Here is an 18965-nt window from a genome sequence, read left to right on the forward strand (position 1 = left end):
TTTCAATTATAGACAGAACATCTAAAAAGACAATCACTAAAGACACTGAGAACTTTAACCCTAAGCCAAATCGACCTAACAGACATCTATAGAACTCTCTACCCGACATCAGAATAACATACATTCTTCACCAGCGCACATGAATCACTTTCCAGAACAGACCATATGCTAGGTCACAAAACAAGTCTCCACAAATCTAAAAAGAATGAAATTATACAAAGCATCTTCTCGGACCATTAACAGTGTAAAACCAGAAATCAACAAAAGGATAATTAAGGGGAAAAAAATTACATGGAAACTAAATAATACACTATTATAAAATTATTGGGTCATACAAGAAATCAAAAGTGAAATTTAAAAATTCCTAGAATCAAACAAAAATAAAAACACAACATATCAAAACCTTTGGTACACAGCAAAAGCAGTACTCAGAGGGAACTTTATAGCAATAAACGCCTACAACAAAAAAGGAGATCCCAAACCACTAACTTAAACCGCTAACTTGAACAAATAGAAAAGGAAGAGCAAAAGAAGTCAAAAGCAACCAGAATAAATAAATAAATATCAGGGCAGAAATAAATGAATTAGAAAACAGAAAAACTGAAAGAATTATCAAAACCAGAAGTTGGTTCTTTGAAAGAATCAACAAAATAGACAAACCACTACCTAAATTGACAAAATAAAAAAAATCCGTAAGAGGTAAATAACCAAATTAAGAAATCAAATTGGTGACATTACAACCAATCCATCAGAGAGAAAAAAGATCATAACTGATTACTATGAAAAATCCCTAGAAACACACTACCTACCCAAATTATCACAAACAGAGGTAGAAAATTTAAACAGATTCATCACAAGAGATTCAAAATGTCATTTAAAAACAAACTAACAACAACATAAACCAGAGATTTTACCAGGCTGAGACCTGAAGAACTAGATGGTACCGGGCTGCCACCAATGACCACCCTGAAAGGAAACACAATAGAGAGTCCCAGATAGAGCAGGAGAAAAATGAAGAATAGAATTCAAATTCATGTAAAAAGACCAGCCTTAATTGTCTAACAGAGACTGGAGGAACCTCCGAAACTATGACCCCAGATGCTCTGTTAACCCAGAAATAAAACCATTCCCAAAGCCCACTCTTCAGAGATTAGACAGGACTATAAACAAAAAATAATATATGTGACGAATGTGCTTCTTAGTTCAATCAGATATGTGAGATCAAGTGGGCAGCTCCTGTTTGAAGGCAGGAAGGGACAGGAACAGGACAGATGGACACAGGGAACCTGGGGTGGAAAGGGGGAGGGTGCTGTCACACTGTGGGGACTGCAACCATTGTCACAAAAAAATGTGTATAGATTTTTGAACGAGAGATTAACTTGAGCTGTAAATTTTTACCTGAAGCACGTACACACACACCAACTAGCAACAACAGTAACAAAAAAACCCAGAACCAGATGGCTACGCTGGAGAATTCCACCAAACATTCAGAGAAGAGCTGATACCAAATCCTACTCAATCTCTTCAAAAACACAGAAGAGGAAGGAACACTACCAAACTCCCTCCATGAAGCCAGCATAACCCTGATACTGAAACCAAGCAAAGACACCACAAAAAAAGAAAACTACAGATCGATGTCCCTTAAGAACATAGATGCAAAAGTTTTCAACAACATTCTAGCCAACAGACTACAGCAACATATCAAAAAAATCATACACCATGATCAAGTGGGATTCATACCAGGATTACAAGAGTGGTTCAACATTAGAAAATGAAAGTATGTAATCTACCACATAAATAAAACAAAGGAAAAGAGCCACATGATCATATCAATCAATGCAGGAAAGGTATTAAATAAAATTCAACACCCTTTCCTGATAAAAACTCTCAGCAAAATAGGAATAGTAGGGAAATTCCTCGAATAGTAGGGAAATTCCTCAACGTATTAAGGGCATATATGACAAACCAATAGCCAACATCAGACTCAACGGAGAAAGGCTGAGAACTTTTCCTCTGAGAATGGGAATGAGACAACGATGCCCATTATCACTGATCTTATTCAACAGTGTGCTGGAAGTCCTAGCCTGAGCAATAAGAAAGAGTAATAAAAGGTATCCAAATTGGAAAAGAAAGAAAATTATCACCATCTGAAGAAGACACGATCCTATACATAGAAGACTAAAGATTCCACAAGACAGCTTTGCTGGAACTAGTAAAAGAATTTAGTAATGTTGCAGGATACAAGGTCAACACACAAAAATCAGTCGGGTCCCTCTACACTAACAAAGACCACTTGAAAAAAGAATCAAGAAAACAATACCATTTACAACAGCCTCCAAATCAATAAAATACCTAGGGATTAACCTAACCAGGTAGATAAAAGATTTTTACAATGAGAATTATAAAACACCACTACAAGAGACTAAAAGACCTACAAAAGTGGAAACATATGCCGTGCTCACAGATGGGAATATGCTGAAAACGTCAATACCACCTAAAGTGATCTGCAGATTCAGTGCAAGCCCGATATACATCCCAACAACATTCTTTACCGGAATGGAAAAGCCCGAAATAGCCGAAGCGATATTAAAGACAAAGAATAAAGCAGGAGGCCTCACACTCCCTGATAACAAAACATACTATACAAACACTGTAATCAAAACAGCCTGGTACTGGTTCAACAACAGACTCATAGACCAGTGGAACAGAATTGGGAACTCAGAACTAAGAACCCAGAAATAAATCCAGCCAGGTATGGACAACTGATCTTTGACAAGGGGTCACTGATCTTTGACAAGGGGTCAAATTCCATTCAGTGGGTGCAGAGACAGTTTAATAAATGGTGCTGGCAAAACTGGATATCCGCCTGCAGAAAACTGAAACATGACCCACACCTCATGGCAAACACAAAAGCTAACTCAAAATGGATCAACCCTAAAATCATAAAATTCCTGGGAGAAAACCATGGGGCTGAATTTTCTGTAAAAATAGGCTAACAAGCCTGACAACAAATGCATGAAGAAGACAAAACAGACAAATGCAATCTCATAAAAATTATCAGCTTCTGCAAAATCAACAGACATTGGCAGAAGAGTAAAAAGAGATTCGTCTTTTCTAGAATTTTATATAAATGAAATCATATAGTACACGTTTTTTTTTTCTTGTGTGTGACAAGCTCCTTTTACCAGGAATATTGTTTTTGAGATTCATTCATGTCACTGTGTATACCAGTAGCTCTTTTCTTTTTTTGGCTGAGTAGTATTTCACTGCATGAATATACCACAATTTGATTATTTATTCACCTATTAGAAACCCTGGTGGCGTAGTAGTTAAGTGCTATGGCTGTTAACCAAAAGGCTGGCAGTTCTAATTCACCAGGTGCTCCTTGGAAACTCTCTGCGGCAGTTCTTCTCTGTCCTATACGGTTGCTATGAGTTGGGATTGACTCGATGGCAACCGTTTTTTTTTTTTTAATTGATGGGATTAGGGTTGTTTCCAGTATGTGACTATTGTGAATAAAGCTAAGAACATTTGTGTTTTTTTTTTTTTAAATGCATTTCCTAGAAAATTTTTACAGAAATTTTTAATTCTTTTAAAGTAAGAAACAACATCTACAGTATGAGCTCATTTCTCTACTTTATCCTTATTTATCTATTCACTAGTCTATAAATAAATATAAAAAGACCATAAGCATTACTGGCATTTGGGTGGAACAATACTTTGTTGTGAGGGACAATCCCATGAATTTATTATTTTTCCAATAATAAATGAAATGTTAATGATAAATACATGTGAAAACTAATAGTCAAAAGATAAAATGGCCCAAATGCATCATAGAAAAATTTAGTATGTTTCACCAAATCGCCCAAACTAACCGAAACTATTTGTGTGTGTATGTGTGAAAAATAACTGTCTTTTTTTGAGCCTTGTTTAGGGATGGTTTTAATCTGCGTTTACTTCAGAAATAGAAAATCTTTCTATAAGATTTATGGAAACCCACTGCCACTGAGTCGCTGATTCATAGCGACCCTATAGGACAGAGTAGAACTGCCCTATAAGGTTTCCAAGGAGTGGCTGGTGGATTCAAACTGCCGACCTTCTCATTGGCAGCCACAGCTCTTAACCACTGCACCACCAGGGCTTCAAGATTTATGGAAAGCAGCCACGAAAACACCTGAAGCATTATACATAAGGCCAAGCTTAGGGGAAAAAACCAACCAAGCCACGCATGTAAATGGCTGCTCCCTTCACCTCATGAACTCTAAGTGCACAGTTGGAAAACAGTTAGTGAAGCTTTCAGCAATCAAACATGACACAACTAATAGCCCCTTGAGGTTTTCTCAAAGTGGTTCTGAGTCATGTAATCTAAACGTCTAAATTCATCACAAATATCTACAATGACAGTGAAGGGTTGAATTCACCTTATAACCTGAGACAAGCTTAAAGGTTTGTAACAGGATAAAGAAGGTATGGTTAAGTGTTTGGCTGCTAACTGAAAGGTCGGCAGCTTGAACCCGTTTTTCTCACGAGGAGCTGCTGGGTGAGCTCAAACTGCCAGCCTTTTGGCTAGCAATCGGGAGGTTAACCGTTGTGCACCAAGGCCCCTTGCCTCCTTATCAGGGTTTTCTTGTGTGTGTGTGTTGTTTTTCCGTTCAGGAACTGCACCATGCTTACAAATATCCACCTCTCCCCAATCTCAGGGAAAGACACATCCTGGAGGGGAGGGCGGTAATTAAGCTACCAGATGTCTCTGACCAGTATTGCTGCCTCCTCATTGGTCTAAAAGTTAAACACCTAAAGTCATTCTTCTAGTAACAATTTTTTATTACAGAGGAAACAATAGCCAAAGTCAAAGTTTTCCTAAACAAGAGGTGAACAATCTAAGTTTTTTGGCTGCTTAACCTACAAGTAAATGGAAAAGATTGCCCTAGCACCCATTCCTGACAAATTATCAGGAAATTGACATGTTTACGCACACGTACACACACACGCACGCACACACACACACTTTTTTTAAATCTAGAGTGCACGGAGCAAATGGGGCTTAAGTTCTTTACACCGTAGTTAATGAGCCAGTAAAAACAAAGTATATCAACACCACGTAAGGCAAATGTTAACTCACATTCTCTCTCAAGTTTTAAGAAAAATGCAAAGAATCTAACCATCAGCAAGCTGTTACTTTAACATGAATAATACAAGTGCATATGCCCTGCATGATCACTTTTAACAAGAAGTGTAATTTAGAAATTTTTTTAAAAATATTTAAAAATTTTTCACATAATTTTATAACACTACATTCACGGGCCTTTTGACAAGCCCCAAAGTATTTAATATAAAATTTTTAACAGATACAAAATAAAATTTTACCATTCCATAAACATTGCTTTCAAAATCATTTTGCTATGTTTTTAACCATTTCAGTAATGAGATCCATGTTTTATATATAAATGACTGCTCAAAATTGCTAGACACTTCAGGATACAGATTATTTAAACCCTAAATGTTTTTCTCCACTAACAAGAAATTTGAAACTAAAAAATACTTAAGTTAACTTTTTAGTTGCATCCAATGACCATTTAGGAGACACAGAGGTACTTCCATCTTCTCCCCCAAAGACTTTCCCTATGTGGGAAATAAATAAAAGGAAGTTGTCTTCTCTTGTGCTCCACATTCATCTTTTTCTTCTTCCCTTTTCCAGTTACTCTAACTTTCCTCACATATGTGAAATCTTTTATTTACGAAATTTTCTTTAACCAGGCCAATCAGGCCCAATACGTATTTCCTCTGTTAATCTTTCTGAATTTTCATCCAGTGAAACAACTGCTCTTAAAAACAAAACTTTTTCCCACTTATCACTTAAACTCACATCCACCATCTCTTAACAGGTACCACGCCACACTGACAAAATTAGACTGAAAAAAGAAATCCAAAAGGTAACTTTTCAAAGGGGCCTTTGCCTTTCAAAAATATTTTATTCTTTCAATTAAGCAGCATACTGCATACCTGATCCATGTCTAAAGTTGTTTCTATCATTTCCTGAAACTTGGAGAAATCGGAACGAAGATCGACAAGAGGGGTCACAAAAATGGCCAACAACAAGGACTGGTGTTTTCCTAAAAGAGAACAAAAAAGATAAATAAAAAGGCTCTATTCTTTAAAACAGAAGACTACAGATCACAGAAACTCAACTGAGATAAGGAGCATCATTGCATCCAAAAAGCACAAACAGTGCTGTAGGTCTCCAAAGTTACTATTTACTCAGATACTTTAATTCGAATGTGTTTAAGTTTTCTATTTTACAGAAGGAAAATGACGTGGCACTCAGAGTTCACGCTAGTAAAACACTGCCCCCTGCCAGTCTGCAATCTCCATCATAAGCAGTACCAGAAACACAGGCATTAATTACAACCAAATAAATTTCATTTCTTTGTAGATTTCATAACCTAAAGTCAAAGCCATTAAAATAACTTACCTTATATTCCTAATTCCCATGAATAACACAGTGTTCCAATTAAAAAAAAATTTTTTTTTTTTTTTTTATTAACAGAGGTTAAATCAAGCCACATAGTCACACAATGGAACTTTACCTGATGCTATTTAAAATGGACTCAGACACACCAGCAATCGGGACGATGGCTCAGGACCAGGCAACGTTTTGTTTTGTTACGCATAAGGTCGCTATGAGTCGGAGCTGACTCAACGACACCTGCTAATAATTTAAGAGTACTTGCTGGGGAATTATGTGAGGAGTACACGAAGCAACAGTTTTGGTATACAGTATGAAGGGCTTAAGTTTAAAATTAAGAGCCAGGAACCCGGATGCCAATTCCGGCTCTGCTCCTTACTGGCTTTGTGATCTTGAGAAGGTTACTGTGAGCTCCCATTGCCTTATCTGTACAGTGGTAATAATAACAATAGCTACTCAGAAGAGGAATAAGTAAGTACATACCACACCAGTTCGTAAAGCGCACAACACAACACACAGAAGCTCACCAGCAGGTACCAACAACGGTATTATCATCTGCAATAACACAAAGTTTCTTTCTGATCTCCAATACATTGCCTTAAAATTCTGCGAGTGATCTCTACTACACTGCAGTTGTTCCTGTTGGTTCCCCATCTTTTCCAGAAATTTTAGCAGCTTTTGATTCAGGAAAATAATGATGAAACACTACCATGAAGGCAGCAAAACCATTATAAGAATTCATGTTTTATTATTAATCACAACAAAAGCTACACATACTTAGAAAATAGCACGTATGTGTGAAACAGTATTTGCCAGTCTAGAAACACCACCTTGCCCACATAATGTCTGGTGTGCTACCATTGCCTGGTTCTTCTTTATTCCAAACCAGCTCATTCACTACTGGTGAATAGGGAAACAATGTTAACAAAATGCAGAGGTGGCACTGGTTCCTGTGTGACTTTCCCCCCAGCCCGCTGGTATTTTGAAGCGATCGAGGGTAAGCTTTCACACAATTAAAGAGTAAGCTGTAGTAGCCATGTATGAATCTCATACTAGTTGGCTTAATGTCCACTGTTCTTTCTACTACATTAAGATATTTGGCCAAACAGAGTATACGTGTGGTACAAAAACATTTGCCAGTGTTAAAAAACAATTGATTGAATTCTATACCTAGTTCAGATGTCTAATTTTGATCAAAGTGACCTGCACTGACAGGCCAAGACGGCTGACTAGGTAGAAGCTACCTCGGATCCCTCTTGCAACAAAGATTCGGAAAAACAAGTGAATCGATCACATACGTGACAATCTACGAAACCTGACCATCAGACACAGATCTAAAGAGTTGACCTGAGTGACAAAGACTCAGCCAGCGCAAGCAGGCTGCACACTGACGCGGCTAACGAGAGAACAAGCAACCACGGGGAAGCAGCAACTGTCTTCGGAGCCTGGAGCCAGCGTCCCAGTCAGGAAACCTTGGTGCGGGGCTTTGGACTGGGCGCAGGGGAGCAGAGCACAGCATCCTGAGACGGCGCAAATGCAGGACGCAGTCCTAGCCCCTGAACTGACCTCGGGGGAAGCCCAGCCAGGGAACCTTGACGCTGGGCTTTGGACTGGGAGCGGAGGAACTAACCACAGCTTCTGAGACAGCGCAAGCACGGGACGCGGCCTGACCCTCGGGGGCAATCTCTACCCAGCCAGGGCACACAGTCGACGGCCCCTTGGGAATCTCAGATAAAACAGTCATCCCAACCAAGATAAGTAACTTTGTCTATATTCCGGGGTGCTACTCTCTCCTATTTATCTGAACCCTCCCCTCCCCTTCCCAGGCGGCTTCATTAACATTGGAATTTCCTGAGCCAGAGAGTGAACTGCTCTGCGGTTTTTCTTTCTCTTTTTTTGGTCTTTTCCTAACCCATTCTCCTGGCCTAAGAGAAGCAGCTACAAAAACCCAGGGACCAAAAATCCTTCCGTAATTGGACTAAAAACACAGAACCAGCTCCAGCCAAGCATATGAGATCCACACTCTGGGGCTTTCATCCCTACACGGAACAAGGTGGCTATTATAATGCAAAGGCAATTCTGATAGGGATCTGACTGTAATTGTTTTAGCAGATTACTGGAAAGACAAGTTTCCCAGGTCTGATATCTCTGCGTATTCAACAGAGCCCTCGCTGGGCCACAACAGGGAACTGAGGGCTGAAGCTCCCCCCAGACCACCTAACCTCCTGCCTTAGGGGTCTAAGGAGGGTGACACCTACCAATCTGTAGTGGTACTTGCATTGGGGGGGTAAGGTACAGCTGCAGAGCCCACCCACCAAAGTCCTTTAGGAATAGAGACACACCAACCTCACTGGCACTTGGGGGAAGCCTGTCAGCATCCTGCCCCCCCTGGAGTGTGAACCCCCGCTGCTACTAGAATCTGGTGCACACAACTATCACCACTACTTCTCGAGGTGGATAGGTGACAGTCTGCACCACACACTTGATGACCCAAAATCAGATTCTACTCAAGAATAGTGAATGGACTCTTAGGCTTATATATCTGGTAACAGCCCAAACCAGCTGGTAGTAGGACATAAGTGACTCAAGGGCTACAACAATCAAGACAGCGCAATCTAGTAGCCCATCCACGTACACTGAAAGAAAACAAAACAAGATACGACTCAGTGAGCAAACATAAATCACTACAATATCTTAGAGATGGCTCGGAGACAGCAGTCGATATCAAACCACATAAAGAAGCAGACCATGACAGCTTCTACAACCCCCCAAACAAAAGAATCAAAATCTTTCCCAAATGAAGATACAATCCTGGAATTGCCAGATGCAGAATATAAAAAACTAATTTACAGAATGCTTCAAGACATCAGGGATGACCTCAGAAATGAAATAAGGCAATCTACAGAAAAAGCCAAGGAACACACTGATAAAGTAGTTGAAGAACTCAAAAAGATTATTCAAGAACATAGTGGAAAAATTAATAAGTTGCAAGAATCCATAGAGCAACAGCATCCAGAAATCCAAAAGATTAACAATACAATTACAGAATTAGACAATGCAATAGGAAGTCAGAGGAGCAGACTCGAGCAATTGGAATGCAGGGTGGGGGATCTGGAGGACCAGGGAATTGACACCAATATAGCTGGAAAAAAAATCAGATAAAAGAATTTTAAAAAATGAAGAAACCCTAAGAATCATGTGGGACTCTATCAAGAAGAATAACTTGCGTGTGATTGGAGTCCCAGAACAGGGAGGGATAACAGAAAATACAGAGAGAATAGTTGAAGACCTGTTGGCAGAAAACTTCCCTGACATCATGGAAGACGAAAGGATATCTATCCAAGATGCTCACTGAACCCCATTTAAGACTGATCCAAAAAGAAAATCACCAAGACATATTATCATCAAACTTGCCAAAACCAAAAATAAAGAGAAAATTTTAAAAGCAGCCAGGGATAAAAGAAAGGTCTCCTACAAAGGAGAATCAATAAGTTCAGACTACTCAGCAGAAACCATACAGTCAAGAAGGCAATGGAATGACATATAGAGAGCACTGAAGAAGAAAAACTGCCAGCCAAGGATCATATATCCAGCAAAACTCTCTCTTAAATATGAAGGCGAAATTAAAACATTTACAGATAAACACAAGCTTAGAGAATTTGCAAAAACCAAACCAAAGCTACAAGAAATACTAAAGGATATTGTTTGGTCAGAAAACCAATAATATCAGATACCAGCACAACACAAGGTCACAGAACAGAGCATCCTGGTATCAACTCAAATAGGGAAATTACAAAAACAAATTAAGATTAATTTTAAAAAGAAAAAAAAACGCTCAAAACAGGGAATCATTGAAGTCAATATGTAAAAGATCATAATAATCAAAAAGAGGGACTAAATACAGGTGGCATAGAACTGCCATATGGAGAGGGATACAAGGCGATATAGGACAATACAAGTTAGGTTTTGACTTAGAAAAATAGGGGTAAATATTAAGGTAACCACCGAGAGGTATTACAACTCCATAACTCAAAATAAAAACCAAGAAAAACATAGTGACTCAGCAAACATAAAGTCAAATACTATGAAAATGAGGAACACACAATTTACAAAGAAAAATGTCTCAGCACAAAAAAGTAAGTGGAAAAATGAAATTGTCAACAACACACATAAAAAGGCATCAAAATGAAAGCACTAAACACATATTTATCTATAATTATGCTGAATGTAAATGGACTAAACACACCAATAAAGAGGCAGTCTCAGACTGGATAAAGAAGCACGATCCGTATATATGCTGCCTACAAGAGACACACCTTAGACTTAGAGACACAAACTAAAACTCAAAGGATGGAAAAAAATATATCAAGCAAACAATAAGCAAAAAAGAGCAGGAGTAGCAATATTAATTTCTGACAAAATAGACTTTAAAGTTAAATCTACCACAAGGGATAAAGAAGGACACTACATAATGATTAATGGGACAATTGACCAGGAAGATATAACCATATTAAATATTTATGCACCCAATGACATGGCTGCAAGATACACAAAACAAACTTTAACAGAACTGAAAAGTGAGATAGACACCTCCACGATTATAGTAGGAGACTTCAACACACCACTTTTGGAGAAGGACAGGACATCCAGTAAGAACCTCAATAGAGACATGGAAGACCTAATTGCTACATTCAACCAACTTGACCTCATTGACTTATACAGAACTCTCCACCCAACTGCTGCAAAGTATACTTTCCTAGCGCACATGGAACATTCTCCAAAATAGACCACATATTAGGTCATAAAACAAACCTCTTCAGAATCCAAAACATCAAAATATTACAAAGCATCTTCTCAGACCATAAGGCCATAAAAGTGGAAATCAATAACAGAAAAATTAGGGAAAAGAAATCAAATACTTGGAAACTGAACAATACCCTGCTGAAAAAAGACTGGGTTACAAAAGACATTAAGGAGGGAATAAAGAAATTCATAGAATGCAACAAGAATGAAAACACTTCCTATCAAAACCTCTGGGACACAGCAAAAGCAGCGCTCAGAGGTCAATTTATATCAATAAATGCACACATACAAAAAGAAGAAAGAGCCAAAATCAGAGAACTGTCCCTACAACTTGAACAAATAGAAAGTGAGCAACAAAGTGACCTGCATTAAAAGTAAATGCCGCCAAAGGAGGAAACAAGAGCCCCAGAGTCTAAGGCTGCAAAGAGTTACTTGTGATGCTGGGTACAAACGCCATGGAGATTTACGGTGGCCACTCTTTTTACTAAAGTTTATTAATGCTTTTCTTTAAAAAATTCCATAGATTTGAGATCTACCACAACTCTGTTTTTTCTAAAAGCTCTTTTTCTAGGTGAGTTTGAAGAAGTGAAGGTTTTTGGGGTCTTAAAAACTACCAAGCAGCCATCTAAGATGCATCAATTGGTCCAAACACACCTGGAGCAAAGGAGAATGAAGAACACCAAAGACATAGGAAAATATGAGCCCAAGAGACAGAAAGGGCCACATAAACCAGAGACTCCATCAGCCTGAGACCAGAAGAACTAGATGGTGCCCAGCTACTACCAATGACTGCCTGATGGGGAGCACAACAGAGAGTCCCTGATGGAGCAGGATGCCTGATAGGGAACACAACAGAGTCCCTGATGGAGCAGGAGAAATGAGAGGTGCAGAACTCAAGTTCTAGTAAAAAGATCAGACTTCATGATCTGACTGAGACTGGAGGGACCCTGGAGGACATGGCCCCTGGACTCTCTGTTAGCCTAAATTTAAAACCATTCCCGAAGCCAACTCTTCAGACAAAGATTAAACTGGACTATAAGACATAAAATGACACTGGTGAGGACTGCGCTTAGCTCAAGTAGACACATAAGACTATGTGGGCAGCTCCTGTCCAGAGGCGAGAGAAGAAGGCAGAGGGAAACAGGAGCTGGCTGAACGGACACGGGAAATACAGGGTAGAGAGGAAGAGTGTGCTGTCACATTACAGGGAGGGCAGCTAGGGTCATACAACAATGTGTGTATAAGTTTTTCTGTGAGAAACCGACCCGAACTGTAAACTTTCACTTAAAGCACAATTAAAAAAAAATAAATAAAGGTAAGGTTTTCCAAGAATGCACAGATGGCATTGTCAGAGAAATACCTGTAAAAATTTCAGAACCTACATGTCAGCCTCAACATGTCCTCTGATCTCTCAAACACACAGGCCCAACTTGCTGCAGCTCTTCTCAGTCTATAAGGACCCTTCTGAGCTCACCTGCTCCCAATCCTCAAGCTCTCACTAGCACCCTGAGTTCCTTCCCTTACTTTTAACTTCTGTCCCTGGGTGGCACCAATGGTTAAGCCCATGACTACTAGCTGAAAGGCTGGTGGTTCGAACCCACCCAGAGGCACCTTGGAAGACAGGCCTGGCAACCTGCTTCCGAAAGGTCACAGCCTTGAAAACCCTATGGAACAGTTTTACTCTACACACATAGGGTCGCTATGAGCTGGAATCAACTTGACAGCAAGTAACAACAACTTGTAACTTGTACTGAAGGCTAGATGTCAACTTCCAACCTTTTTATAAGATCCATTCTCTACTAGGTGTGACAGCCTAGACAGCCCCATGATCTACCCTAGAGTCTGAAGGGCCAGACTCCTGGAATTCAGAGTAGCACATGAACAGTAAATTACGCCTGTATTTTCTCTAACTTCTCACCACAATCTAGCATTTGCTTCCATTACTAATGTAAACAATAACCCATAGTAGCGTTGGCTCTGTCACCAATCAAACTCCTTGATATCTTTTCCTATCATATTATAGTTTGGGGGGATATCTTGAAGCATTATTTAAACTCATCATTATTTCAATTTAAAGGAGTCGGTAGACCTTCTGTCAGATCAGGTTATGTAACACATTAATAAAAAGGACACATTTCTGTATCAAGAACTTGTCTTATGGTATATTTCAATATAACTGGTTTCACGTGTAATTCTAAGTGTTTTATTTTATGCATTCAAAACCAGTATTCTGAGAAAAGGTTCACAGGCTTCATCAGAAGCCAAAAGGGTTCACAACACAAAATAGGTTAAAAACCTGATAAGTCGTGCCTCCCTCAACTCCTACCAACGTTACTTCTGTTCTCTACGTTCTATGCTCAGCCGCTCTAGATCTCCTCCGCTCCTTCAACAAACCAAGCCTATGCCAAACTGATTCCAAACTTAGGGCACTCGCAGTGGTTGATTCCACTAGCCCTCTCCCAGCTCTCAACAGCTGGTTCCTTCTCACCACTCAAGCCTTAAGTCGGACAGCGATGCCTCGCCTTGCTTTGACCCCCTGATCTAATGTCTACCATCACCCCAGCCAAGTCAGTCTATCACATCGATATACCACGCTTTCTTTATTTTATGTATTATTATTTTAAATTCTTGCTCATTTATTTGGTTATTGTCTGTCTCCCTCTGTTGTTGGTTGCCGTCGAGTCAATTCCAACTCATGGCGACCCCATGTATACAGAGTAGAACTGCTCCACAGGGTTTTCAAGGCTGTGACCTTTCGGCAGCAGCCAGCCAGACCCATCTTCCAAGGTGCCTCTGGCTGGTTCAAAACGCCAACCTTTTTTTTGGCTCGTAGTGGGCTCTCTCTACCCCCTACTATTACAGAACCTCCCCAAGAACAGGGTCCAGCTGTCTTCTCGACCATTGTGCCCTGGACAGTACCTGGCACAAAGGAGGCAACTAATAAAATATTTGTTATGAATATGAAGAGAGCAAGGGACTGATGAAGCAACCGTCACTGGTCATGAGCTTTGATACACCTGACACTTATCTAGCACAGATACCAAAGATCACATGGGGAGATAATTGTTAGCTTCTTCAATGAGTCAAAATGTGAAATGTCCAAGTAATGAAACCACTAAATAATTTGTGTAAGAACTCCGGGTTCACTGTCCGCACCTGAAGATTCATTTATGACTCCTTGAAGATTTCATCTTTACGAACGCAGCTGTGTGCCTCATAAACTGCTGTGATATTTAACTCAATAAGCACAAGTATTTATACTCGTCTAACAACCTAAAGCATAATCCAATCACTATTAAAAAGCTTCGCCGTCACCTACTATAATAAAAAGTGTAACAAATTTCAGGACAAACTGAAGACCTGTACGCCTATCAGAGGTAAGCATTCTGGGAACGATACTGAGGTCATCTCCTAAGTCAAAACCTTAGCTGGTGTATCAACGACAACGCTAGGGCTTATCTTCTCCACTGCGCCAATGTTCACGCCATTTATTCACAGACTGAGAAAAATACTAAGGAGGGCATCTCTGGTGAAGTCAGAAATGCTAACTTGCAGTTGACAAAAACACAATAAAAAATACGTTGGCATTTGTATTACCAAAATAGAAAACGTTGCACTTTCTTGTTATTTCAGGATTTTCCTGTCATGACAACTATCAAAATCATATCTGTATTTGTGTGCTTGCCTGTTCAATGTCTGCTTCCCTCCCACTCCTGAGAGGCAGAGACAGGCGGTTTCTGCTCGCCGCCACAGCCTCAGCAGCTAGTGGTGACTGGAACACGGTGAGTTCTCACTCGTCTACTGACCCTCTGCTTCCTGCTGCTGCTTCTAATTCCTCATCTTCTACAACAGCCCCTGGATACTAGTCCTTTGTTAGGATGTAAGCAATCAATTAATATCTTCGAGTGTAAGCTCAGGAGGCCCTGGGTGGCACAAATGGTTAAGCACTTGACGACTAACCAAAATGCTGGAGGCTCGAACCCACCCAGAAGCACCTCGGAAGAAAGGCCAGGTGATCTGCTTCCAAAAAGTCACAGCCTTGCAAACCCTCTGGAGCACAGTTCTACTCTGCAACACGTGGGGTCGTCATGAGTCAGAATCAACTCGACAGCAACTGGTTAGCTGGTCAGTACACCGTTATCAGTACGGACTGAAGTAAAATACGGAATACTGCAAGTTTTCAGGGTCTCTTAAACAGAGTGGCAAGACAAAGCATCTGGAGAGCTCCTTCCACGACCATCCATCTTTAACTGAGTAGTTCCCCATTCCTACACTGTTTAATTTTCAGCTTCCCTCCAGCATGTTCATTCACATTCTCCCTCCCACGTTAAGTGGTACCCTCTCAGTCCCCAAAAAGAAGTTACCGAGTGCCTACTACATGCGAGGCACTGGGCTGGAACGCTCAGTCCTCATCTTCCTGCTGCTATGCTCTTGGGGTGGGTGGTGGGGTGGCACACACCCATCGAGTAATTACAAAGAAATGTGGCAAGTATAAAGACAGGGAAAATATAGGGAGCTTTGGAAACACGTGACCAGGGCCAGGAGTTTACCCAAATCTAGAGACAAGGAAGGCTTCTCCAAAGAAATGACTTTTAAGGAGAAATCCAAAGATAAGAGGAATAAAGCCAGGCAAGATGGGAAGGGATAGATGTCCTAAGTTCAAACAAACAGCACATACAAAGGCCTAGAGATGAGAGTGTGTAGTCTATTTGCTATCTGGGGGATGTTCAAGTTCACTCAGACTGACAGAACAATGTTTTTCAAATTTCAGGCCTTTGTTCATTAACAACCCTATAGGAAAAAGTGGAACTGCCCAAAGGGTTTCCAAGGCTGAACATCTTTATGGAAGCAGGCTGCCATATCTCTCTCCTGAGGAAGAGCTGGTGGATGCAAACTGCCAACCTGCTAGTTAGCAACTGAGCGCTTTAACCACTGCCACACCAGGACTCCTCTGTCCATCAGTGGGTCATATAATTAATTTAGTAAATCTCAACTAGCATTTTTTTCCAATGAAATAAAACAGAAAATGTCAAAGTACAAAGTAACATTGTTGTTTCAGCTTTATACACTTCATTATACAATTATTTCAATTTTTATATATATGGCACAGGTATGTACTGCGTCACGATAAAAAATTTATTTCCTATTTGTGGGTCAAGGCCAAAAATGTCTAAATAATATTGGCAATCAGAACTAGTGAGGAACGGACAGAAGAAGAGGTAGGCAGAGGCGATAATTCACAAGAGAGCCTTGTAAATCATAAGGGCAGTTGAAAAACCTCTAAGGGGTGAAAGCAGGTTAATGACACATGCATATTTGTGTTTAACCATTTCTTTTTAACCTATTACTTTTTCCAGTGTCTTTTATTTTTCATTACACAAGCTTCCACTGGAGGGCAACAAATACTTGGTGGGAAAAGTAGTCTCCCAAGAAACCTGAGAGCCTGAAAATATTTGTGGGCACATTCTGTCCCCAAGAGGCATAAAAGGGTTAAGATAGTTGGCAGGAGTAAGATAATAGAGAAAGCCAAGACAAGGGGCAGCAAGACCAGTTCAGAGGCGATGGAGAGCTCAGGTAAGAAATGATTACAGCCTAGACTACGGTGGGCAGTGGAGATGGGAAGCTGACAGAGGTGAAGAATATTTATGATGTAGAATCACTAGGACTTGGTGACTGAGTGAATGCAACGAGGGAGAAGAGAAGTATCAGGACCGATTCCCAAGGCTTAGGCAACTGGGTGGACAACGGGACCATTGACCGAATTGTTTTTTTAGGTGCCGAGGAGCCCATTCCAACTCACAGTGACTTTCTGTACAACAGATCCTTCCCGGTCCTGTGCCATCCTCACAATCATTGCTATGTCTGAGCCCACTGTTGCAGCCACTATGTCAATCCATCTCATCAAGGGTCTTCCTCTTTTCCGCTGACCCTCTAATTTACCAAACATGATGTCCTTCTCCAGGGACTGGTCCCTCCTGACAACTGAACTAGACGACACTAAAGAGCTTAGAGAGGAGAGGATGAATTCAGATGAGACACTGAAAAATAGGTCCACATGGGAGATACTCGGCCAGAATTCCCATATGGCAATAATCAGATGGGCTGACCAACATTAGTCAGAACATCAGTTCTCTAGTTCACCAAAGTATTCCTTCACCACTGTTTTACTCATCTGTTACCTGCTGGGCCCCTTTAGGCATCTATGCTTGCAAACCTGTTTTTTTTCACCACTGGCAGCAGCCAACTAGGTCACAGATCCCAGCTTCCCACTTCAGAGAAGGCTTTCCTAGACCTATATTTGGCAAAGATGAGGTTGCTAGGTAAATTGGCTGTAATTGCACTTAAATTACTAGTAAATGTCTTTTCTCTCAAATCATTTACAACACTTTATTTAAAATAACTGAAAGTAATTAGAGATGGCTTGCAAAATAATTAAGGGGCAGCCACCAAGGCTTCCTAATCAAGTTAAATGAACCAGAAACATGAGAATCAAAATTAACTCTAGGGCAGTTATGAACAGCAGATCTAAGGAGCCTCTTTACATGTGTCCTCTGACCCTAACTCAGACCCAAGACCTACTATTAGTCACAAGCTAAATACACAGACCTTCCAGACACAGCCCGTATGGTTGGGGAAATCACCCTCAAGTCTAAACTAAGTATTAACATTTTTCATTCTACTAACAATTTTGGCAAATGCTAACAAAAGGATGTTTCAATTATCAAAGATTTAAACAATTCATTCTATGCCCACATTCTCCTGACTCATTTTACATAAATTCCTTGTACCATTTATTCCAATCTGTAAGTATTATTAAGTATAATTAAACTTCATCTGGCCCTTTTAATAATATACTTGTGAAAAGGGTTTAAAAGTCTATGTAGGTGAAAAAAAGGGCTGGTAAGATACCACTAACAAAAGTTTATAATAAATATTCATATTAATATGGGCTAGATTAACTAAATCACCAAATTAGCAAAGAAGGGGACAGTAAGAGTACAGGTAAAACATCAAAATAGTTTCATCCTTCCCTAGTGTCAGCCACTATTGGCCTCCTTACCTTTCCTTATCTCCCCAGCCCTCTCCCCTCACTGATTTTTTCTTTCAGATTCCCTGGTAATGTAATCCCTTTTTGTCAAGCACAGGCACTTGCCACAGCCCCATCTGCAAGTCATACTTTCTCTGACACCACTCCTCCTCTTCATTTATTGCTATTGTCATTCTGACAAAATAGCACTGCTCTTCACCTTTCTCTTCTGATCCCACTGACTATTTACGACTATCTTCTTCCGCTTGTTGTTACCTCCTGAGGTTATTCTTCCTTTTTCTCTCACCCATCACGTCTTCTAGCAATCTTCTCATCCGATCTTTGGTAGAGCATAATTTAAATGTCTTCTTTCCTCTCTTTCCATTACTACTTGGATAATCACCTTCGCATTCTTCAATCTTCACCGTCAGTGATAAAAGCTTTTGCATTACAATTACATTCTTGGGCCAAGAGTCATATTTATCTCTAGGGAGCCCAGGTGGGACAATGGTTAAGTGATCAGCCCGCTAGCCACTCCACGGGAGAGAGATGTGGCAGTCAGCTTCCATAAAGATTCCAAAGCCTTGGAAACCGTATAGGGCAGTTCTACTCTGTCCTAAAGGGTCACTATACATTGGAATCCACAGCAATGGGCTTGTGGGTTTTTTA

At 40.2% G+C, this 18965-nt stretch overlaps 1 protein-coding gene across 1 annotated transcript in view; it reads right to left on the bottom strand.

Moving 5' to 3' along the window:
• MSH2 (mutS homolog 2) overlaps window positions 1–18965 on the bottom strand; it is an 88208-nt gene that overhangs the window by 28662 nt on the left and 40581 nt on the right. The window contains exon 8 of the mRNA XM_064277129.1: window positions 6004–6113. Within this exon, the coding sequence (XP_064133199.1) occupies window positions 6004–6113 (110 nt within the window). The remainder of the gene's footprint in view (window positions 1–6003; window positions 6114–18965) is intronic.

Source organism: Loxodonta africana, chromosome 26, assembly GCF_030014295.1.
Source record: "Loxodonta africana isolate mLoxAfr1 chromosome 26, mLoxAfr1.hap2, whole genome shotgun sequence".
Taxonomy (NCBI): domain Eukaryota; kingdom Metazoa; phylum Chordata; class Mammalia; order Proboscidea; family Elephantidae; genus Loxodonta; species Loxodonta africana.